This window comes from Danio rerio, chromosome 10 (assembly GCF_049306965.1).
Source record: "Danio rerio strain Tuebingen ecotype United States chromosome 10, GRCz12tu, whole genome shotgun sequence".
Classification (NCBI taxonomy): Eukaryota; Metazoa; Chordata; class Actinopteri; order Cypriniformes; family Danionidae; genus Danio; species Danio rerio.
Genome location: NC_133185.1, coordinates 17,437,221 through 17,463,447, shown reverse-complemented (window position 1 = coordinate 17,463,447; position 26,227 = coordinate 17,437,221). Strand labels below are relative to the sequence as shown.

General features: G+C 43.3%; 1 protein-coding gene across 1 annotated transcript; it reads left to right on the top strand.

The window, feature by feature from the left end:
- The first annotated feature begins 460 nt into the window (after positions 1 to 460).
- On the top strand, positions 461 to 11,380 carry LOC141376333 (uncharacterized). The gene is made up of 6 exons (XM_073914564.1): positions 461 to 535; positions 4,277 to 5,826; positions 9,620 to 9,710; positions 10,171 to 10,326; positions 10,449 to 10,533; positions 10,950 to 11,380. The coding sequence occupies exons 1-2, from the start codon at positions 461 to 463 to the stop codon at positions 5,102 to 5,104; spliced, it is 903 nt and encodes a 300-aa protein (XP_073770665.1). The 3' UTR covers positions 5,105 to 5,826; positions 9,620 to 9,710; positions 10,171 to 10,326; positions 10,449 to 10,533; positions 10,950 to 11,380.
- Positions 11,381 to 26,227: the final 14,847 nt, after the last annotated feature.

Sequence of the window (26,227 nt, the reverse complement as noted above, 5' to 3'; positions counted from 1 at the left end):
GATACAGGATGACAAGATACAAGACTGGATTCAAACACATACCACAAGGAAGACAACGACCGACTGACAAACAGAGGATGAATGACTGAATATATATTCCAGGTAATCACGGAGAACGGAGACAGCTGTGGTTGTAAATCAGTGTAGATGAGAGACCGGGTGTGTGTGCGAAAGAATGTATGGAAATGTAGTTCTAAAGCCACTGTAGTCCGCTGGGGGTTGCTGGCGAACTACAGTGGCATCTGGTGGACATACACAGTCATGACATTACCCCCCTCTTAAGGAGCGGATTCCAGACGCTCCTAAAATAGTCCTGGGGGGGGGGGCGAAGCAGAGGAGGAGCAAGGGGAGGGATGGGAGGTCCGTGGTTCAGGCGCCCCGGCAGGAAGCCAGGGTGCAGCCGGGAAATCCGTCCCACACCGTGGGAAGGACCACCAGGGAGGGGCGGGAGGGGTAACCCATGGATGATGCAGCAGGAGACACAAGGCAGGGGGCCCCAGGAGAGCCAGCTGGAGAGGCAGCTGGACAGGAGCCGGCGGGACTGGAGCCGGCGGGACAGGAGCCGGCGGGACTGGAGGCGGCGGGACTGGAGGCAGCAGAACTGGAGCCGGCTGGACTGGAGGCGGCTGGACTGACGCCGGCAGAGCAAGGGGCCAGAGCGAGGTCGGCAGATCAAAGACCCGGACTGGAACAGGCAGGGCATGGAGCCGGACTGGGGCCGGCAGGGCATGGAGCCGGACTGGGGCCGGCAAGGTAAGACGTCTGGGAGGTGCCGGCAGGGCAAGACGTCTGGATGGCGTTGGTAATGCCAGGAGCCGGGCTGGAGCCGACACTGGCGGGCGCTCTGGGGCTGGAGCCGACACTGGCGGGCGCTCTGGGGCTGGAGCCGACACTGGCGGGCGCTCTGGGGCTGGAGCCGACACTGGCGGGCGCTCTGGGGCTGGAGCCGACACTGGCGGGCGCTCTGGGGCTGGAGCCGACACTGGCGGGCGCTCTGGGGCTGGAGCCGACACTGGCGGGCGCTCTGGGGCTGGAGCCGACACTGGCGGGCGCTCTGGGGCTGGAGCCGACACTGGCGGGCGCTCTGGGGCTGGAGCCGACACTGGCGGGCGCTCTGGGGCTGGAGCCGACACTGGCGGGCGCTCTGGGGCTGGAGCCGACACTGGCGGGCGCTCTGGGGCTGGAGCCGACACTGGCGGGCGCTCTGGGGCTGGAGCCGACACTGGCGGGCGCTCTGGGGCTGGAGCCGACACTGGCGGGCGCTCTGGGGCTGGAGCCGACACTGGCGGGCGCTCTGGGGCTGGAGCCGACACTGGCGGGCGCTCTGGGGCTGGAGCCGACACTGGCGGGCGCTCTGGGGCTGGAGCCGACACTGGCGGGCGCTCTGGGGCTGGAGCCGACACTGGCGGGCGCTCTGGGGCTGGAGCCGACACTGGCGGGCGCTCTGGGGCTGGAGCCGACACTGGCGGGCGCTCTGGGGCTGGAGCCGACACTGGCGGGCGCTCTGGGGCTGGAGCCGACACTGGCGGGCGCTCTGGGGCTGGAGCCGACACTGGCGGGCGCTCTGGGGCTGGAGCCGACACTGGCGGGCGCTCTGGGGCTGGAGCCGACACTGGCGGGCGCTCTGGGGCTGGAGCCGACACTGGCGGGCGCTCTGGGGCTGGAGCCGACACTGGCGGGCGCTCTGGGGCTGGAGCCGACACTGGCGGGCGCTCTGGGGCTGGAGCCGACACTGGCGGGCGCTCTGGGGCTGGAGCCGACACTGGCGGGCGCTCTGGGGCTGGAGCCGACACTGGCGGGCGCTCTGGGGCTGGAGCCGACACTGGCGGGCGCTCTGGGGCTGGAGCCGACACTGGCGGGCGCTCTGGGGCTGGAGCCGACACTGGCGGGCGCTCTGGGGCTGGAGCCGACACTGGCGGGCGCTCTGGGGCTGGAGCCGACACTGGCGGGCGCTCTGGGGCTGGAGCCGACACTGGCGGGCGCTCTGGGGCTGGAGCCGACACTGGCGGGCGCTCTGGGGCTGGAGCCGACACTGGCGGGCGCTCTGGGGCTGGAGCCGACACTGGCGGGCGCTCTGGGGCTGGAGCCGACACTGGCGGGCGCTCTGGGGCTGGAGCCGACACTGGCGGGCGCTCTGGGGCTGGAGCCGACACTGGCGGGCGCTCTGGGGCTGGAGCCGACACTGGCGGGCGCTCTGGGGCTGGAGCCGACACTGGCGGGCGCTCTGGGGCTGGAGCCGACACTGGCGGGCGCTCTGGGGCTGGAGCCGACACTGGCGGGCGCTCTGGGGCTGGAGCCGACACTGGCGGGCGCTCTGGGGCTGGAGCCGACACTGGCGGGCGCTCTGGGGCTGGAGCCGACACTGGCGGGCGCTCTGGGGCTGGAGCCGACACTGGCGGGCGCTCTGGGGCTGGAGCCGACACTGGCGGGCGCTCTGGGGCTGGAGCCGACACTGGCGGGCGCTCTGGGGCTGGAGCCGACACTGGCGGGCGCTCTGGGGCTGGAGCCGACACTGGCGGGCGCTCTGGGGCTGGAGCCGACACTGGCGGGCGCTCTGGGGCTGGAGCCGACACTGGCGGGCGCTCTGGGGCTGGAGCCGACACTGGCGGGCGCTCTGGGGCTGGAGCCGACACTGGCGGGCGCTCTGGGGCTGGAGCCGACACTGGCGGGCGCTCTGGGGCTGGAGCCGACACTGGCGGGCGCTCTGGGGCTGGAGCCGACACTGGCGGGCGCTCTGGGGCTGGAGCCGACACTGGCGGGCGCTCTGGGGCTGGAGCCGACACTGGCGGGCGCTCTGGGGCTGGAGCCGACACTGGCGGGCGCTCTGGGGCTGGAGCCGACACTGGCGGGCGCTCTGGGGCTGGAGCCGACACTGGCGGGCGCTCTGGGGCTGGAGCCGACACTGGCGGGCGCTCTGGGGCTGGAGCCGACACTGGCGGGCGCTCTGGGGCTGGAGCCGACACTGGCGGGCGCTCTGGGGCTGGAGCCGACACTGGCGGGCGCTCTGGGGCTGGAGCCGACACTGGCGGGCGCTCTGGGGCTGGAGCCGACACTGGCGGGCGCTCTGGGGCTGGAGCCGACACTGGCGGGCGCTCTGGGGCTGGAGCCGACACTGGCGGGCGCTCTGGGGCTGGAGCCGACACTGGCGGGCGCTCTGGGGCTGGAGCCGACACTGGCGGGCGCTCTGGGGCTGGAGCCGACACTGGCGGGCGCTCTGGGGCTGGAGCCGACACTGGCGGGCGCTCTGGGGCTGGAGCCGACACTGGCGGGCGCTCTGGGGCTGGAGCCGACACTGGCGGGCGCTCTGGGGCTGGAGCCGACACTGGCGGGCGCTCTGGGGCTGGAGCCGACACTGGCGGGCGCTCTGGGGCTGGAGCCGACACTGGCGGGCGCTCTGGGGCTGGAGCCGACACTGGCGGGCGCTCTGGGGCTGGAGCCGACACTGGCGGGCGCTCTGGGGCTGGAGCCGACACTGGCGGGCGCTCTGGGGCTGGAGCCGACACTGGCGGGCGCTCTGGGGCTGGAGCCGACACTGGCGGGCGCTCTGGGGCTGGAGCCGACACTGGCGGGCGCTCTGGGGCTGGAGCCGACACTGGCGGGCGCTCTGGGGCTGGAGCCGACACTGGCGGGCGCTCTGGGGCTGGAGCCGACACTGGCGGGCGCTCTGGGGCTGGAGCCGACACTGGCGGGCGCTCTGGGGCTGGAGCCGACACTGGCGGGCGCTCTGGGGCTGGAGCCGACACTGGCGGGCGCTCTGGGGCTGGAGCCGACACTGGCGGGCGCTCTGGGGCTGGAGCCGACACTGGCGGGCGCTCTGGGGCTGGAGCCGACACTGGCGGGCGCTCTGGGGCTGGAGCCGACACTGGCGGGCGCTCTGGGGCTGGAGCCGACACTGGCGGGCGCTCTGGGGCTGGAGCCGACACTGGCGGGCGCTCTGGGGCTGGAGCCGACACTGGCGGGCGCTCTGGGGCTGGAGCCGACACTGGCGGGCGCTCTGGGGCTGGAGCCGACACTGGCGGGCGCTCTGGGGCTGGAGCCGACACTGGCGGGCGCTCTGGGGCTGGAGCCGACACTGGCGGGCGCTCTGGGGCTGGAGCCGACACTGGCGGGCGCTCTGGGGCTGGAGCCGACACTGGCGGGCGCTCTGGGGCTGGAGCCGACACTGGCGGGCGCTCTGGGGCTGGAGCCGACACTGGCGGGCGCTCTGGGGCTGGAGCCGACACTGGCGGGCGCTCTGGGGCTGGAGCCGACACTGGCGGGCGCTCTGGGGCTGGAGCCGACACTGGCGGGCGCTCTGGGGCTGGAGCCGACACTGGCGGGCGCTCTGGGGCTGGAGCCGACACTGGCGGGCGCTCTGGGGCTGGAGCCGACACTGGCGGGCGCTCTGGGGCTGGAGCCGACACTGGCGGGCGCTCTGGGGCTGGAGCCGACACTGGCGGGCGCTCTGGGGCTGGAGCCGACACTGGCGGGCGCTCTGGGGCTGGAGCCGACACTGGCGGGCGCTCTGGGGCTGGAGCCGACACTGGCGGGCGCTCTGGGGCTGGAGCCGACACTGGCGGGCGCTCTGGGGCTGGAGCCGACACTGGCGGGCGCTCTGGGGCTGGAGCCGACACTGGCGGGCGCTCTGGGGCTGGAGCCGACACTGGCGGGCGCTCTGGGGCTGGAGCCGACACTGGCGGGCGCTCTGGGGCTGGAGCCGACACTGGCGGGCGCTCTGGGGCTGGAGCCGACACTGGCGGGCGCTCTGGGGCTGGAGCCGACACTGGCGGGCGCTCTGGGGCTGGAGCCGACACTGGCGGGCGCTCTGGGGCTGGAGCCGACACTGGCGGGCGCTCTGGGGCTGGAGCCGACACTGGCGGGCGCTCTGGGGCTGGAGCCGACACTGGCGGGCGCTCTGGGGCTGGAGCCGACACTGGCGGGCGCTCTGGGGCATGAGCAGTCCTGTTCCTACGCCTCCTCCGTCTGGTGGTTTGAGAAAGAGGAAAAGCAGTGTCGTCAGGAGAGGGAGCTTGCTCTGGAGCTAGAACCGACACTGGTGGTCATTGTGGGACTGGAGCAGACACTGGGGTTTCACACAGATCCAGAAGACTCTCCAGAGCTCTGAGAAGGGTGGTCTCCGGACAGGCCGACGCGGATAAGTCCGTAACTCCAGTCCAGCCTCTCTCCTCCTTCCCTTGGACAAATCAGCTGGCCCTGAAAATATCCCTCTCTGTTGCCCTCCACTCAGGCCTCCCTCCTGAGGGTTCTTCTCTTTCAGGGCAAAAGAGAGAGGGGAGCCAGAGATCAATAAAGCTGCTTCGATGAACCGATAAAGGTTCCAGTCCACCTCATAAGGTGGCATCTGAGAACGGACTGGTTCCAAAAGTCCTCCCCAAAAGAACATCATCAGTAGAAGGTCACTGTGAGAGCTCTTTGGGGCTAGCTCCAAAAACTCCTTAACGCAACGCTCAATTGAGCGGTTACATTGTTTAATACGCACTATCACATCATCTGCTGGATCCATTTGTGAGTCGGTCGTTCTGTCACGTTAGTGATCAAAAACAGGAACAAAAACGGGAACAAAAAGGGTGTGGATCCAAGTGCAGATTTAATATAGTATAGTGCAGTAACAGTGACAAAAAAATACAAAAATCCAAAGTACAAAATAACAAAACAAACAAACCAGGAACTCAAACAGACTAAACTAAAACTAGACTTTGACAACTAGGATAAGATACTAAACTGGATACAGGATGACAAGATACAAGACTGGATTCAAACACATACCACAAGGAAGACAACAACCGACTGACAAACAGAGGATGAATGACTGAATATATAGTCCAGGTAATCACGGAGAACGGAGACAGCTGTGGTTGTAAATCAGTGTAGATGAGAGACCGGGTGTGTGTGCGAAAGAATGTATGGAAATGTAGTTCTAAAGCCACTGTAGTCCGCTGGGGGTTGCTGGCGAACTACAGTGGCATCTGGTGGACATACACAGTCATGACACACACACACACACACACACACACACACACACACACACACACACACACACACACACACACACACACACACAAACAAACAAAAACAGTACCATCACAACCACCCAAAATAAAACACAAAAGTTTAACAAAACAAACAAAAAAGAAAAACATAATAGATTAAACAGTATTTTCCTAATTATATTTCACTTTAATTTGACAATAAACAACCATTTGTTTTTAAAAAATGCTTTATCATAAACATGTATACCTTCCTTGTTGTTCGCAGACAAAATACATCACAAAGATATTTACTCATTCGTTCATTTATTGTTTATTTTTGGCTTAGTCCCTTTATTCATTAGTGGTCGTCACAGCAGGAGGAACCGCCAACTCATCAAGCATATGTTTTACACAGCAGATGCCCTTCCAGCTACAACCCAATACTGGGAAACACCCATACACTCTCACATCACACACATATAGTATGAGCAATTTAGCTTATTTAATACGCCTATTGCACATGTCTTTGGACTGTGGGGGAAACCAGAGCACCCGGAGATGAAAACATGCAAACTTCACACTGAAATGCCAACTGGTCCAGTCGGGACTTAAACCAGCGACCTTCTTGCTGTAAGGTGACAGTACAAACCACTCAACCACCATGCTACCTCACAAAAATATATAATATATGAAAACAAAACAAAATAGAACAATGTCAAAACAACAATATATTTACAAAACTAAATAAATAAATAACTTAATAACTTAAATAAAAAATCAATAAAACAAGCAATCAAGAGCAGATAAACTGCATAAACTACACTTTGTGTCATTATATTTTGCTTATTACTGCAATATACAGTAAATATTTAACATAAAATGTAAAAAATGTTTGTATAAAAAATTATATTTATATTATTCTCACAGTAAATGATTAATGAATATTAGTTAATGATTCATAAAACAACACAGAACTCAACACAAAAAAAGAAAATAATAACAAAACTAAAATCAAAGCAAAAAAAAAAAAAAATCAATTTTGAGCAGATACGTAGCATGAAATTGTCAAATCAAATCAAATCACTTTTATTGTCACACGTGTGCTATGATAAGTGAAAAGCTTATGTGCTGGCTCCAGACCGTACAAAATACAGACAGTGCAAAATAGACAATGCAAAATACAGACAGTGCAAATACAATGACAATGTGAAATTGACAACAATATGTACAATGAATAGGTGTTTTATTTATTATTAGATATTTTTTATATTTTTTATTGAAATGTACATAAAATATCAATGTAATTACATTTAAATTATTAATGCATTTTTAGCAATTACAAAGTATGATATAAAGCGATATATTATGTTTATTATGGTACAAAAACCCTGTAATGAACTACCAGCATATATTTTGTTTTTTTTACAGACTTATCTTTACTTTCTTCTCTATTTATTACTTCAAACTACTAAATTGTCAATAAGTCACTTTATTAAATTCTAGAGTTGAATTTTCAACACCAAAAGTCGACAGAGCAGGGATCAACATCCAATAATGCATTTCACCACCATAAAAAAACTGAAAACACTTGCGAAGCATAGAGTACAGAAACTTTATTAACAGATTTTTTTTTTTACAGTGCACGCAAACAATCCACTACAAAAGAGGCTATAAAGTATTGCCATAAATATAAATAAGGTCTGAGCCACCGTGCTGCCTCACAAAAATATCTATTATTGCATTTAATATTAATTCCTTTTTCTTTACTTTTTTTTTTTTTTTTGCATTTTTTGTTGTTTAATTACATGTTTTAAAGCTTTAGGTTTTTGTATAAACTTTTAAAATAAGTTATTTTAAGTATAAAAATAAAAATTTATCTATATTAGGCAGCTAGTCCTCTGCAACTCTCACAGGGTCACCCACTCAAGCTAAGCAGGGCTGTGCCTTATTACCAGGATGCATGGTATTCCATATGAAGAGCTAGGTTGTTGCTGGAAGTGGATAGTGAAACCAGCAGGGGGCCTCAATCTGCGGTCTGTGTTGGTCCTAACGCTCCAGTATAGTAAAGGGGACTCTATATTGCTCAGTGAACACCATCTTTCAGATGAGATGTTAAACCAAGGTCCTGACTCTCTGTGGTCATTAAAAATGCCAGGATGTCCTTCGAAAAAGAGTAAGAGTTTAACCCCGGCATCCTGGGCAAATTTGCCCACCGGCGTCTGTCCATCATGGCCTCCTAACCATTCCCATATCATGACTGGCTTCAATACTCCACCAATCAGCTGGTGTGTGGTCTGGTGCAATATGGCAGCTGTTGTGTCATCCAAGTGGATGCTGGTGGTGGATGAGGTGTTAAGTGCTTTGAGTGTCTAGAAAAGCGCTATATGAATGTAAAGAACTATTATTATCATTATTATAATTTGTTGGTGAAATATTGTTTTCAACCAAAATGGTGAACCTCCTCACGTTTAGAATGGACCACAGACAAAACAAGCAGCAGCAACAAAAATTTTAATATACATATAAATAATTTTTATTCATTCATTTTCTTTTCGCCTTAGTCCCTTTATTAATCAAGGGTCGCCATGGTGGATTGAACCGCCAACTTATCCAGCATATGTTTATATAAATATTAAATTTTTTCTTACTTCTTCAGATAGGAAACGTGTGCAACAGGACTGTCACTAAAAAAGTCCCAGAACCCAAACGACTTTAACTACAGCAATTTGCTGAGACATCAACTCATTTTATTTCTCTGACGACATCAACTGATGCAGGTCACTGGGTTTACAGGAACAATTTTAAAGAGATAGTTTATTAAAAAAACATAAAAATGAGCTGATTATTATTTTGGCACATTAATATGGATGTATCTAATCTACAGCAGAAGGCAAAGATTACAAAACAAAGCCAAAGTATCGAGTGTGTGTGAGAAAGTAAAGGCTCCTCCGCAGCCCTTGTAAAGTTACTCAAACAGACATTTTACAGGCTTCACGTCTCTGTCAGGAAATGGAAATAAAGCATGTCAGAAACCCCTGCCACTTAAAATAGACGCTTCTCAAGACAAGTATAGCAGCAAATAAAAGATACAGTCCTATTAAAAACAATAAGAGGCCAGAGATTCCTATCCTTAAAACACTAATTAACTTACTTTTGCTCTTTTTCCTCAGGAGAAATAAACATCTGTCAGCTTTACTAAATATTATGTCAGCACTCAGCAGACAGGATTTGGGCCTTCTCAAATAATAATAATAATAATAATTGAGTTAATAAATAATAATAAATATTAATAATTAAAGTTATTAAGACTATTAATATTCCCAGTTCTGGGATGGGGCTGGAAGAGCATCCACTGCGTAAAACATATGTCGGATTAGATGGCGGGTCATTCCATTGTGGCAACCCCTGTTAAATAAGGGACTAAGCCTTCACTGTAAAAAATGATATCCAGCCACGGTAAATATGGCTTATTTAAACAAACAGATTTCACTTAAAAACTTTAGTTTTGGGCATTGCTTAATTTTAAACTACAAATGTTACATAAAATATTGATTTCACTGTTTACTTTATTTAATAAAGAAAAACAACTATCAATTTTTAGTAAAGTTAGCAATAATTTGAGGTTTAGTTAATTGAACCCAATATTTTAGGATCAGATTACCACGAGACGCTGTACCACAGCACGCAATTTGAGGAGTCCATTTTGGAAAATCAGCTCGGGAGAAGGCTGTTCATCTTTTGGTAAGTTATTGCAAATGTTAGATGATATTCCTTATGCCTGCTTATAAATAATGCATGTATAAATGTTTAGATGGCAATTTACATTATAACGAATGGACGCTTTTAATAAATGACCATGCTTGACTCAACACAACGTGTTAACGCTGATCCATACAGGAGTGTTTGAAGCCAGGTCTGTCACCTGATCTATTATATATCTGCTCTTGTTTGTATCTGTTAAGGTGCTTTTTACTGAGCTTTAAATGATTATCTTTGTGGCCAAACACTTTTGAGCATGTGAACATGGTGGGAAATGCTGCTATACTCTCATTGTAAAAATTTCAGTACCGCCTAACTTTTGAAAAGTTTTATTGTATTGTTTTGTTTGTTTGTTTTTGTGTTGTTTTTTTGATTAAATTAATAATGAAAGTATATTTATAAGTAAATATAAGTAAAATTTGTTTATTTTCTTTTTTTTAAGATCAAAGAAGAATTCAAAGGATTGATGGCTGCTGATGTGGAGTCTACCTTCATTGAAAATTTGGACAATTACACAGATAAGCTCGTCCATTTATTTCACAAAAACGTGGGAAGTACAGGATGCGAAAGCTGTGATGTGATGAAATTGCTGGAGCAGGTATTGTTTACTGAAAATTCTGCTTGCCTGAATTTAGCATAGATGTTCATTGTCTCTACCATGTAATGCCATTTAAAATATTATAATTTATTTATATATTTGTTTTCTATTTGCACTCACAGTGTGGACATTCTCTTGGAGGTGGTGATATGCTGTCTGACTGTGTACCTGTCTGAGAACCTTGAAAATCTGATTACACATTACCTGGTTAGTGAAAGTAGTTCATTTAGTTTACTTTCAAATGACTTTTGTAGCAGGTTTTAATTGCAAACCTGGAAATACAATTAAGCATGTAAAATGTCAATTTAGAAAGAGAAACTTTTTTTATATTTGAGTGATTTTAGTCATCTTAAATTTGAGTTTTTCTTCTCTAGTAGAACAGTGAAGAAAATTTGGAACTGAAGCACCTGTGGTCTTTGATAAAATGCTAGTTAGCAGATGTAAGTTAGTCAACAAAGACCACAGTTTAAGTTTACTGTTCTACTGAAGAAAAGTTCTGACTTTCAGGTTCTGATTGTCTTTTTCAGTTTCTTACTTTTCCCCCCTTTTTTACTTGGCTGTGCCTTTTTATTTTTTTATGAACTGATGCATAATATACATTTTGTTTTATTGTTTTGTTTCAGGACACCTGTGGGGAAACGGACCAGCTGGACATTGGAGAGCACATACCAAAAACTGTGACCATACGCACATATACACTACGGACAATTTAGCCTACCCAATTTACCTATACTGCATGTCTTTGGACTTGTGGGGGAAACCGGAGCACCCGGAGGAAACCCAACCCACACGGGGAGAACACGCAAACTACGCACAGAAACTGACCCAGCCAGGGCTCGAACCAGCAACCTTCTTGCTGTGAGGTGATTGTGCTGAGTGTTTGACAAGCACAGCTTTGAACGCTACTTTTAAGAATACTCTTGAAACAGTTTTTGAAATATTGTTTCTATTAAAGCAGTACATTTGTAAAAAATTTAGCATTTTTTTAACACCTAAAAATGATTTCAGGAAATGTTTTAAGATGCATTTGTCTGATAAAGAAATTCTTTACTTTAGTCCTGTTATCTGTGTTTTTTTCCACCCTTTGTAATGTATAGCTAATTGTAAGTTAACTGATAAGTGACTTAGTATTATAAAGTTGAAGAACTAAACATTTTCAGTTAAATTAGCTTAAGATTTTATAATTGGGTTAACAGAACTTTAAGGGTAGACATAGCTTAAATTTGTAAACAAAAACTGCTTAAAATATTAAGTTACACCAACCAATAACTTTGAGCAAAACCATTTGATAGAATACTTAAAAAATTAAGCATCACCAACTAAAGATTTTTAGGTAATATTGCTTTAAATTTAATGTGAAAATTGCTTAAAAAGTGGGATGCAAAAATGATGCACTAATTCTTAAGTAAGTCTAGCATATTATTTTTTTCAGTGTTAGGAAAATGAATGAATGAATATTTTGTGATGTATTTTGTCTAAGAACAAAAAACATATATACATGTTTATGTTAAAGCATTAAAAAAAAAAAAAAAAAAAAAAAAAAAAATATATATATATATATATATATATATATATATATATATATATATATATATTTTTTTTTTTTAAATGCTTTAACATAAACATGTATACATGTTTTTTGTATACATGTTTTATATATATATATATATATATATATATATATATATATATATATATATATATATATATATATATATATATATATATATATATATATGTCAAATTTTGAACATACATTGCAGTTTTAAGTGAAATATAATACGGAATTTTTTTATTGTATTATGTTTTTCTTTTTTGTTTGCTTTTGTTTGCTTGTTTATTTTAGTTTATTTGAGCTTTGTATGTTTTGCTTTGCTTTTTATGCTTTTTTTAAAAATTCATTATTAATAGATTAATTAATATTAATGACGTTTATAGTATTTTATTTTATCAAAATATATCTGTAGAATTTTATTGTTACACTATTATTTCTACACTATTATTATTACTATTTATTACTACTTTATTTTGTTGTTAACACTTTCATTACTACACTATTATTTTATATTACAATTAATTACTACATTATTTTATTGTTAACACTATTGTTACTACACTATTATTTATTATTACAATTTATCACTACATTATTTTATTGTTAACATTTTTATTACTACATTTTTATTTAATATTACTATTTATCACTACATAATTTATTGTTAACAATATTATTACTACACTATTATTTAATATTACTATTTATTACTACATTATTGTATTGTTAACACTATTGTTACTACACTATTATTTGTTATTACAATTTATCACTACATTATTTTATTGTTAACACTTTTATTACAACACTTTTATTTATTATTACTATTTTTCACTACACTATTTTATTGTAAACACTTTTATTACTACACTATTATTTATTATTACTATTTATCACTACATTTTTTATTGTTACTACACTATTAATTATTATTGCCATTTATTACTACACTATTTTATTATTAATACTTTTATTACTACACTATTATTTATTATTACTATTTATTACTACACTATTATTTTTTATTACAATTTATTACTACACTATTATTTATTATTGCCATTTATTACTACACTATTTTATTGTTAACACTTTTATTACTACACTATTATTATTACTATTTATTACTACACTATTATTTATTATTACTATTTATTACTACACTATTATTTATTATTGCCATTTATTACTACACTATTTTATTGTTAACACTTTTATTACAACACTATTATTTATTATTACTATTTATTACTACACTATTTGTTGTGAACACTATTATTACTACACTATTATTTATTATTACTATTTATTACTACACTATTTATTGTTAACACTATTATCACTACACTATTTATTTATTATTACTACACTATTTTACTGTTAACACTATTATTCATGAATGTCTAAAGTTATTTCATTACTGTAAATATAATTTGAACATAGTAAATATTCTCAAATAATTCATCACAAATTATGAGTTTTTTTTTACATGATTTAACATAATAAACGTCAAATTTATTTGTACTAAAATTTGCATTGAAAAGAACCTTTTTTTAAAAACTTTTTTTTAAAAATGTGTCCAAAATCTACGCTGTGCTTTTTTCCCCATCCATGACAAAGCAAATGTATTTTTTCTCCATTGTGTAAACTGCTGAGCCTGACCGTTTAACCAATATACAGAAATGAAAATGAGAGTCATTTGAGTAATGTCTTTGTGCCATTGTAATGTACTGTCAGCCATATTTAAACACTTTATTTTGTTCTTTTGTCCTTTTCTTGAACAAGAATGATTCAGACGGTGAACTGACCAATAAACATAACCTCTTTAGTTTATTTGGTCAGCAGAGCCTCATTCCAAAACCAAATGCCTGATTCATTTGTCTAGTTTACAAATGACACCACTTGTCAGTTCAAAATTATACATTAGACAAGTTCAGTAGGGCAAACAAATTATGATCATTCACATCCTGCAGCTTTTAAATTAAAATAAGTAGAATTAAATAAACTAAGATTAACTACTTGAACAATGTTTATTATTCCAGTTGTTTTTAACAACACTTGATTGTTGTTAGCAGTGATGTAAAGTAACAAATTACTACAATGGAGTAGTTTTTCTCAGGAATAAAAATGTGTACTTTTACTCTCCCTTGAGTACATTTTAGCACTCTATCAGTATTTTTACTCCACTACTTTCCTTCAATCTGCAGTCACTACTTTATTTTTCTTATCTATGGGGGAAAAATCCGTCCTGTGATTCCTGTCCAATCAAATCGCACATAGAAGGTAAATTCCATCATAATTAACTACCTCAAGTCACGAGCGATTTATAATTGCAGCAAACAGTTTGGAAGCATTAAATGTGCCCAAGAAGATGTCCAAAATTTGTACACGTATTGACCCAGAGACTGTTTAGATGCATGTCACTGATGAGAAGATGACAGATGGTTGCTGTATGATGACCGAAATGGCCTTAAACACCCAGCAGACACAAGGAGTCAACATGATGTTAGATTGACGTTGTACCCCAACGTCGTAGGGACGTTGCATTGTCAGGCCGACGTCATTGTCCAGCGTCCAACCTAAAATCAACCAAATATCAACCTCTAATGATCTTACAGCTTGACGTTGTGTGGACATCACCACTATGACATTTATCTGATGTTGGATTTCGGTTGCCATACCTGATGATTAAATTTCAGTATTTGACGTCAATGTGACATTGGTTTAAGATGTTGGCTCGGCATTTGCACACATCCACAAATTACATGTAAATGCATCAGCTTTTTACCGCGTAATACTCACTACTCAAAAGTACTTTTAAAAGGTCTACTTTTTATTCATAGTTTCAGTAATATTTACAACAGATACTTTTACTCTACCTGTGCAACTTGAAAGAAAGTTAATAGGTTTTAGAATGTAGGACAGAGTCGCTAAGGACTTGAATATGTAATAATGTTTTGCAAAGCATTCATTCATTCAAGGGTTGAAGCAAGTCAACATAACCCTCAATGACAGCTGTAATACATTATGCCTGTCAGCAAATAGGGTGATTATCAGATTTTGGACTTGTTGATGGTTATAGTCTGAATGTTCCTTTTCCTCTTTGGTCCAGAGCACACAGTGTCTATTTCTTTCAAAAAACACCAATGATTCATCTTACCAGAGTACACGTTTCCATTGTGTGACCTCCCAGTTGCCTCAGAATCCAAAGATGTCGACAGTGTTCCTGGACACTGTTAACATAGGGCTTCCTTTTGGCACAGTACAATTTCAACCGGCATTTGTGGATGTAACTACGTATCGTGTTATCTGACAAAGGTTTGACAAAGTAGTCCTGAGCCCATGTGGTGATATATGGATGAATGAGGAGTCTTGATGCAGTGCCACTTAAGGGATCAGAGATCACGATTGTTTAGCTTAGGCTTCCACCCTTGTCCTGTACGCACTGAAATTTCTACAGATTCCTTGAATCTTTTTATTATGTCATTCACTGTTGAAGGTAAACTATCTAAATATTCTCATTTAAAAGATCAGGATCTCAACACCCACGCAACATAAATTAAAAATGATGGGGATTTGCTTATGTTTATAAATCCTTCGAATGCTGAACTCAAATCAGTGTTTAAAAAAAGCAAAAATTAAGAAAGAGATTTAGTCTTTTAGTCTTTTGAGTTAATTATGACATTACAAACAGTTAAACAACGCAGAAGTACTGGGAGAACCGTTTAGATTTTAGATTAGATTTATAGTTTAGATAAAAGCACTGATGCTTATTGTAAAAATTATTTAACCAATAGGTGGCGACAACCAGCCATCAAAAATAAGCCACTGAATCTAGCAACATCTAGCAATGAAACATGACGTTTTTTGAGTGAATAACTGAATCATTTATTGAAAACTAAAATGAGACTAAAAATAAATATGGGTTGTACAGATTATAATGTTAGATTTACACGTTTAGCGTCTTCAGCAACAGTAGTAGATCAGGAAATTTTTGAGACACTGCTCGCCGCAGAGCCACTTTAGCTCCAGCGAGGGTGAGCTTGAGCTCTCGCTCCTCCTCCTATAAGCTGTTTTAATGCGTACACCCACCACACCCCTAACCCCAAACATCACTCATATAAGAAGTGCAAGAAAGGAGGAACTGGAGCTCAAGCTTTCTCTTGAGTACCACTTGGAATATTTCCCAGTACTGAATATTTTACAAATTATTTTTATGCAGCTACTTATTTCTTCATTTTATTTTTAATAAAATTACAGGTTCTAGGTTCTGTTTGTTAAAACCAAAAGTGTCTTGAAGTAGTGTTTTTGTAATAAATGGTCTCCCCTTTTTGGCTGATCAAAAAATTATTTGATCCGTGACTAAAAAACGTTTGAGGTTACAGAAGTAACCCTTCGCTCCCCGAGGAGGGGAACGGAAGTGCTATAAAGTGGATTTGATTTAAAAATCCACGTATGGGAGGTTACGGTTCAGAAGCCGCTTGTCTGAAAGAGTATTGAACGGGCCAATAAATGCAATGAATTGGCAGCGTAAGCTTGCACAGGTGTGCTTCATTGCCAATTATCCCAGCATATAAGCACACCTGGAGCGAGCAAACGCCATCCTTTTAAGCTGAAGAGACTTTCAAACAGCTAAGGGACAGTCATTATGGCGACGGAGTATAGCACTTCCGTTCCCCTCCTCGGGGACTTAACCGTGGCAGAATAAGCATAAGGGATCGCCTAGTGGGGATCACGCATAGCAGGCACCTATACCCAAAACGCGGGCTGACCAGTGGGCAGACCTACAACGCAGTGGGCCAGCAAGTGACTCCTCCGCTGAGTCATTGCTGGGGGCCATGGAGGAATCTGCAGGGCTCACCTGACGGGGAACTTTACTGACAGATAAAAAGGCGCACGTACCTCCGTGTTAGGGAGAATGTCGCAGCAAGCGTGTTTCAACACCCTACCGAGTTGTTTCCTCAATCACCAAAGGGTTACCTAATACCCTTGAGGAAACCGGCTCCATTCGCAGATTGTAAAACCTTGCAAATGTGTTAGGTGTCGCCCAGCCCGCAGCTCTACAGATGTCTGTTAGAGAGGCACCGCGTGCGTGCGCCCGAGAGGATGCGAAGCTCCGAGTGGAGTGCGCACGCACTCTCGGAGGACGCGGCTCACCTCGGCTCTGATAAGCGAGAGAATGGCATCCACAATCCAGTGGGAAAACTTAATTTCGGTACGGCACTTCCCTGCTGCCAACCGCCATAACAGACGAAGAGCTGCTCAGATGATCTAAACTCTGAGTGAGGTCCGGACGCGAACTGGACAATAAAGAAGACGCAAACTGGACAATAAAGAAGGGGGTGGGTCTGCCTCCTCCGAGGGCAGCGCTTGCAGGCTCACTACCTGGTATTAAAACGGAGTGGTAGGAACCTTGGGCACATATTGCGGGTGGGGTCTCAGGACGTGAGAGAAAGCCAGCCCAATTACAGGCACGAGTCACTGACCGAAAAAATGCCTCCGGGTCCCCAACCCTCTAATCGATATCAACGCGACCAGCAGAGCTGTCTTCATGGACAGAAAGATACTGAGTCGAGGATCGAAGGGATCTGACGCGGCTCGTGTAACGAGGGCGAGATCCTAAGAGGGCATGAGAGGGGACGGGGTGGATTAATTCGCCTAGCGCCCCTGAGGAACCGGATGATGAGGTTATGCGTTCCCACGGTGCTGCCAGCCACCGCGTCATGAGAGCGGAGATGGCAGCCATGTAACCTTGAGTGTGGAGGGCGACAGCCTGCTCTCCAGCTTCTTTTGGCGTAAAGAAAGCACAACGCTGATCTGGCAAATTACGGGGGTCTTCTCTGCGAGAGACGCACCATTCAGTGAATAGACTCCAATTCAGGGCATAGGCGCGCTCGGGGAGGGGGCTCTAGCCCGAGTGACAGTATTAGCCACCGCAATCGGAGGTTACCTAAGTCTTCCTCGCGTCTAAGGACCTCCAAAGATCGACGAGGGTGCCAGATGGTGCCCTGTCCCTGAGAGAGCAAGTGCTCTCTCGAAGGGAACTGCCAGGGGAGGGCCATCGCGAGGAGGGAAAGCTCTGAGCATTTGCTCGCTCCAGGTGTGCTTATATGCTGGGATAATTGGCAATGAAGCACACCTGTGCAAGCTTACGCTGCCAATCCATTGCATTCATTGGCCTGTTCAATACTCTTTCAGACAAGCGGCTTCTGAACCGAAACCTCCCATACGTGGATTTTCAAATCAAATCCACTTTATAGCACTGAAGTTCCCCAACCGAAGGGGAACCATAATGTCATCAGTTACACCACTATTAGGAACCAATTTACCTGATTACTAGCTCTAAATCGCTCCTGTCCTAACGTTTTATGTGCTTATTTTGAAAAAACAAAACAAAAACAAAAAAACACATTAAATAATGTTTGTTGTATTGCCTGCAATTACATATAAGTCAAAGAAAATTTAGAAATCACTACTTTTTTTGTGTGTGTTTTTCATACAGTTCCAACTGAACTGTATTCTGATTTGGGGTTGTATTTACCATCTGTTTTTTAGCATTATGTCAGTGACTTTAAAAAGCTAAAACAAGACATGCATGTGCTCATTTTTTTAAAAAAAATTGTCATACATACATACTACACGCATATTATTGTAGTACAATTTGTCCTAAATACAGTTTTATCACATTTTAGTATTTAATACATTTATAAACAACTGAATATAAAAACTTCAGGGCATTCTAACACTTCTCCAGGACCCCCAAACCCCCTCAGGCCCTTAAGTGTTTGTGTAAAACAGCAAATCTAAAAGCATTAAACAGTAAGAGACATTTAGTTTTGGTTTCATACTCTGCTATACTCAAGTATCATTATAAAAATGAAAAACAGACCATAGAAAAAAAGAAAAAACATGTTACATCAGTGTTTTAGGAGGAAAAAAACGTGTGCAGAGGAGGTCCGGTGACCAAAAATAGCTCCCAGACAGACCACACTACAAGAAAACACCACACTTTCCTGACCTTTCCCTGAACATCACCACCGGCATGTGGCTGTGATGTTTGGCCTGGTGAACGTCTACACAGGTCAAAGCGACGGGCGTTTCCTCTGTCATGACCATGTAAAGTCTTCTTCCTCCTCTTAGAAGCTGAACTTGTGCCGATCTCGCAGCCACCGTGTGACTGTAATTACCTTTGTAGAGGCCCAGTCACGGTTGAGCGTCGGCGGAGACAAACCAACACCACATGCAGCTTCCAGGAAGATTTTGCTGCTGCTTGCAATGTTTAAAGAAAAGGACAGGATGCAGGATCGTTAATGGGCGATGCTTATGGAATATATAGGTTTGTGGATGTCAGTATACTGTATGTTTGATTGTTTTACAGCTCCTTGTGTCAAGTGTGGCTGTTTTGTTAGGAGAGATACATGTGAATTTGTGAAAAATCCTACATTAGCTGAGTTCAAACAAACTTCTGCCCACTATTATTGACATTTCTGTGGTCTGCGATTGTTTGTTCTTTTTTTTTCTCTCGAGTTGTTTGTGCCACAGTGCATGGACAGACTTTGCATGGATTTTTTTAAAAGTAAGTTTAACAGCTGGAATTTTCTTGAATTTACGGGATTGACTTTTTCAGGTCGTATACGCCCATACAAAATGTTTCAACATGGGTTAAAAAAAGAACATTTTTAGACCTATTTTTTTAGCTAAAAATATTTAGCATTTTGTTTAAAATGGTCAATTGGTTAAGCATTCGTTACAAAAAGGTCTAAAACTATTATGAGCAGAACAAAGTGTGCATATTTGAAAAGTATTTAATATTTACTCAAATATTATTGGTATACTGTAAAAAAAATGCACAAACTGACTGTTCCACAAGTTCATCCATGTTGTCTCAACACAAATAAGTTAAGATAAAACATTTTATTTTATTTTTTTTTAACAAATTTAAGTGGATTGATCATAAAACAACTAAAGCCGAGTTCAGACTGCATGGTTTTAGCCCTGATTTTCACTCGACGACAGGTTTTGAGAAAATCGGAGACAAATGCCTGAAATCACAAGCAAATCGGTGCTCGTTCACTCGAGTAACAATCACACAGTATAAACTATCAAAGACGAGATCTGAGAGAATCGCTGATGAATCACCGTTTCAAATCTTGCCGTGTGAAATGTGCTCTGATTAAAAATAACATCAATGATCACCTAAGGCCAATGAGAGAGCAGCATTCACTACTGTGGGTATCTACAAGCCAGTGTAGTTCGGGGAGAAGTTAAAAGCGCTCCTTTTCAGTTTATTTGGACTAAGAAATTGAGGAAATAGTACTATAAATTTTGCAGCAGCGTCTTTTTGATGTGTCATTTAAGTAATACACACAACCGGGTGGAAAAATAAAAAAAAAATTTAAGAGAAATTGCTACCTTCAAAGCCAAGTGAGCAAAATAAATAAATTTTCTACCCCACTAAAGGCTTCTTTCTCATTATGTACTAAGATTTATATCACATGACCTCGCATTGTTTTCGAGTGTTCTCATGTGTGTTTGTTTGTGAGACGTAGTTTGGACAAAGTTGTTGGTTATTCTTCCTATTTTAAAGTCATGAAGTGTGAACCACCCTTTCGCCGATACATCTTGCAGTGTAAACAAAGCACCGACGGAAAGCTAGCCCAGATAGTCATGCATTGTGAAAACATCTTTGACACGATTACTTTGAAAATCACGCAGTCTGAACTCGGAATAAGTTGTGCCAAAAATTCAATGTGTGTAATTCAAACCAATTTATTAAAATTGTTGTTTCAACTTTAAAAAAGGAAGCGTTCATTCTGCTCTAAAATTTTAAATTTACTTCACTTAAATAGTGAAGTTGTCTTATCTTATGTTAAAGTTGACAGGACCTGACAATACAAATGTAATGAACGTGTTCTAAGTTTAGTTAACTTAAGTATATGAGTTATTTTAAATAAGGCCCAATCCTAATTTTTCTTTAACCCCTACCAATTTTACCCCTAAGAAATGGGACAGCACTACAGCACCTGCACACATCATTGTATGTCATCGTGAGCTCTTGCTTTAAATGAGATCAATGAAGCGACTGCTGTAGTTAGTCTAGTTGCTTTATTTATTTTTTTGGCATTTATCTTCAGGAAATCACTGAAGACATGTATCCTACATTGTACTCTGTACTCTGCACTGTGCATTTACACTGTGGCCATATTTACCTGTGTAAACACACAAAAGACAACATAAACACTATAGGAGACACTGTAAAAAGGTCATCTCAGCCACCAGACATTACTGACAGGGTATTCGACTGTCATCATGTGTCAGAATGTTGTGGAACTGCTACACAAGAGTTATTATTATGGATTATAGATTAAGCAGTTTTTATTTTAGCATTTTTTTGTAAATATGATGGTATGACTTGTAAAAATTTGTAATAACGACATTTGTGGATCTCCATACTTCTGGGAGCAGCTATGCTGCCGTTGTGGCTGGTGTATTCTGGGAAATTTTCAAGTGAGATCCTGAAAAATGTATCTAGGGAGATCTAGCACTTCCCCTTAGCCCTACGCCTTCACATGAACGCACAAAACGAGGGGTAGGGGTAAGGGGAGGGGCTAAAGGGTAGAATTTTTATTGAGCCCAAGAATGTTAATAGGTTTTTATAATTTAAGTGTAATGGACATGGTGAACAGTTAGTGAACTTAAATATTGAAGTTGAGTCTCTCATTCATACACACAACACAGCCAATTTTGTTTACCACATGTCTTTGGGGGAATCCGGAGCACCTGGAGGAAACCCACACAAACAACATGCAAACTCTACACAGAAAAGCCAACTGGCCCAGCTGGGACTCGACCAGCGACCTTCTTGCCTTGAAGCAACAGTGCTAACCACTCAGGTTACTTACCTTAAATGAATTAAATAAACTATTATTTCGAAATCTACCAAAGAATCAGGTATCTGAGAAGAACCTTAGACAAACACAAACCACAACATTACAATGAGAAATTGTTTGCTTTGAATAAAGTGAGTAAATGTTAATGTAAAATGATCAGTCTTGATCTTCGGGTTGCAACATGACTTAACCTATGCTAGCAACACAGGCTCATTCTGAAAATGTATAGACATTTCTAGAGATCGCAAATGATGTAGCCAGAAGTACGAATGGCTGCATTTCATCTTTAAAATGAATGCTACGGGATGGTATGATGCCATTCCTTTTTGCTTATCTCTGTATAGATGGCTTTTCTGCCATTACCAGTTTGTCCTGTCGTTTGTCGTGTACAACGGCAGACTTGAGATGCAGAGAGGAGTTGACTGCAACAACAGGGTTCGAGACCAGTCAAGAATGATTCCAGAAAGCAGGTAGGACTTTTGAAAACACTATTGGTTGGGTTTAGTGAAGGAGAATGATGGGTCAGTTGATCTTGTCAGTCAGTCAGTCAGTCAGTCAGTCAGTCAGTCAGTCAGTCAGTCAGTCAGACAGTTAGTCAGTCAGTCAGACAGTCAGTCAGTCAGTCAGTCGATAGCGGCCTCTGGTGGATTTATGCAAGAACAGCAGGTGCGAATGGCACTCATGAGAAAATTTGAGATCTAAAAAAGCATACACAGCGGCCTCTGGTGCATTTGCGAAAACAAAAACTGCAAAAAAAAAAAAAAAAACGTAGGTCCTGGACATATTTGGCGCACTTCAGAAATGTACATGGGGTAAATTTTCAGCATGCACCTGGATTGTACATAAATTATCATTTTTACTGTCCCGAACATCTTTGCTTACCATGAGCACCACATTTTAAGCAGCACAAAACAACAACACATCCACAGTTATGTAACAAGCAGTTGAAGCATATGTCGCGCACACACACACACACACACACACACACAAATATTCCTTCCAGTGTGCCAGTTGTCTGTAAAGTCCCAGCATTGTGAAACATGTCTTCTCTCAGACAGAAAAGCTGCTCCCAAAGTAAACAAAGGTTTGTGCCAGAGCTTCAGCAGCCCATGGAGCTGATTTTGTGTGGTGTGGGGCTCCAACAGCTGCTTGCGGAAGATTTACTGTCGACCGCAACAGACTTCTCTCGATGAACACCCTTCTCCCACACACTGCCCCGACAAAGAGACTTTTTTGTCATGTTATTCCCAAAAATCAGATGACTTAATAACACTCTGACAGACTGTGTATGCATTAATGATAGCATATGATTTCTAGCTTGTTTAATGTGCAGTTAATGACTTTTAAAGATTTATTACAAGCAGATAAAGGTGCCAGTGACATCATAACATGTCCCCCAACTTACAGCTGAAGACAAAATTATTAGTTCTCCTGTGAAATTTTAATTCTCATCCCCATGTGCGTTCAATGGTGTGTTTTTGTGCAACAAAGGCACAATGTGTAGATGTTAGTACTTCAAAACACTAGAAATCTTGTAATTTACTGTGAAATTTTGATATATATTTTTTAACGGTTTCTACTGTTTTTTTTTTCATATTTTACAGGTAGTTAAATATACCAGCAAGGGCAACACGGTGAGGCAGTGGGTAGCACAATCACCTCTCAGCAAGGGTATCCTTCAGGTACTCCGGTTTCCCCCACAGTCCAAAGACATGTGGTACAGGTGAATTGATTAAGCTAAATTGGTTGTAGGTGTCACGGTGGTGGAGTGGGTACTACGATCGCCTCACAGCAAGAAGGTCGCTGGTTCAAGCCTCAGCTGGGTTAGTTGGCTTTAGAGTGAGGAGTTTACATGTTTTCCCCATGTTTGCATGGGTTTCCTCCGGGTGCTCCGGTTTCCCCCACGAGTATAGGTGGTGTAGGTGAATTGGGTAAGCTAAATTGTCCTTTGTGTCTGCATGTGACTGAGTGTGTATGAATGTTTCTCAGTGATAGTTTGCAGCTGGAAGGGCATCAAACTGCATAAAACATATGCTGGAAAAGTTGGCGGTTCATTCCGCTGTGGTGACCCCTGATTAATAAAGGATTCATTCATCCTGTATGAATGAATGTATATACCAACAGCAATTTTAGTACAATTTTATGGATTTTGTTTTGTTTGTGTTTCTCTGCAGTTGTAATAAACACTAGGCAGGATAGATTATTTACATATTTCTTTGCACTAACAATGTTTAAAAAAATATTTTTAAAAGCATAATCCCTCCTTACCCTAACTTGTATTTTTCTAAAAAGAATCAGAAACATTGTATTCGTAGCACTTGATATGTTTACTGCTGTCTTTTTACAATGAATCACTTGAGGTCTTCCGCATTGTAAGTAACTTTGGATAAAAGCATCTACTAAATGACTAAAGGTAAAAGTGAAGGTAAAGGATATATCTATTTCCGTTAACACTTTTTTTGATGGTCCATATTGCACATTTTGTTGACCGAAAGTTGTATAGCAACTACATTTGCTTAATATCTGCTAATATAGCACCTTCAAAAGATATTTAACTGACTATAAAAAAAACTTTGCAAGTACATGTCAACTTACCCTAACCCAAACAGTAACTGTTGTTTACTTATAATTTAATGAGAATTAGTTGGCATGTAGATGCAATGTAACTTCAATTCAACAAAGTACATTAAAGGGACCATCAAAATAAAGTGTTACCCTATTTCCATTTGGACAACTTTATTCTCAATTGCTCACATGATACGATTTAAGATGCAGAGTGCTTGACTCCTATGAAATATGGATTTCTGGTTTTGCAGAAACTGTTCTACAAATAAATGCTGTCTTTAACTGAATATGACATATCTGATGTACAATACCTGTAAATGGTCCTTATAACAAATCATTTTTGTATCAAGCAACAAAATATTTAGGATACATTCCTGGCTTTATCTACACTCTAAAAAATCAGAATAGGCTTACTCTGTAAACGTAAACCTATATAAATTTGTGGAGATTCTGAATTATGTAGCCAGAGGTACATATGGCTGCATTTCATCTTTAAAATGAACGCTGCTGGGCGGTATGACGCCGTTCCTTTTCATGCTTACTAGCTGAATGCTTACCTCTGTATTGTTGACTTTCTGGCTGTTACCAGTTTGTCCCATTAGCTCGCCATGTCCATTGGCAGCAGGCAAGACAAAAACAGAATCCAAAAAAATAAAATAAACAAGTAAATAATGGGGTGCAAATGTGGTAAAATCTGAAAAATGTGGTAAAAATCAGGTGAGGGCTTTTCTTCTTCTTCATTGCTTTTGAAAATTGTTAGTTGGGTTTATGGAAGTGGGTGGACACTGGTCAATCAATACAATTGGTTGGGTTTAGGGAAGAAGGAGGGTGGGTCACTCGATCAATCAGTCAGTCAGTTAGTCAACAGCAGCCTCTGGTGGATTTACGTGAGAACAGCAAGTGCAAATGACACTCGCGAGAGAAATTTAAGATCTGAAAAAACATACACAGTGGCCTCTGGTGGATTTGCAAAAACTACAAAAAAACGTAGCTCCTGGGACATATTTGGTGGTCATCAGAAACGTACATGGAGGTACTTTTTTCGAATGAGCCTGGGTTGACAAGTACAGTTCTTAAGTTATATATATTTAGTTAAATATATGCATTTTTGCATCATTAATTTAAATAATATCAATTTATTATATTTTAGGTTTGAGCTATTGCAAGTCTATTGCACAAATATTTGAGGACGTGTTAAGTGTCACATCTGAATGCTTATTTTTTGAGGTTTAGTTCAGTAGGTATGAGCAAAAGTAATTGCGTGACTTAGTAAACACCACCAATAAACCACCAGAGTTTCTGCATGCCTGACCTCTCCTGTTAGTCACTGTGTGAAACAGAATTTGTGTGGAAGTCTGTTGACATCTTTTTTTCCTTCTTCTAAATTCCTAGAAAAAAAAAAGAAATAGGGAAATATTTCCACATAATGGTCATGAACACGTTTTTATATATTTGCTCATTTGTTTTGTCAAGTCTTTGAGGTTCAAAAATGGTTTGAAAAACATATTTTATAAGGGCAGGCCTTTTTTAGGACGTTCCTTCAGTGGTGTTTACTTATTTGATACTTTCCTTGGCACTTGAGAGCTATGTTTGGCTACAGAAATGCCATTTAAAACGTATTCCCTTGACACACATTGCTTTGTTTTAACATATGCAGAAGCTTTGCAAATCATGAATACAATAAAATTCAAACATTACCAATATTCACTTATAGGACTGTTTTGGATGCGTACATTATTTACAAACAACAATATACATTAAATACACAGTCTAAATGAATAATTTAGTTATTGCAAAATAGTACTGTAGGAAACATATTGTAGAGTTTTCCATTAGACCCTTTGCACAATGTTTTCTTTTTCAAAACAAGCATGCAGCTCTGCAAGTGCTA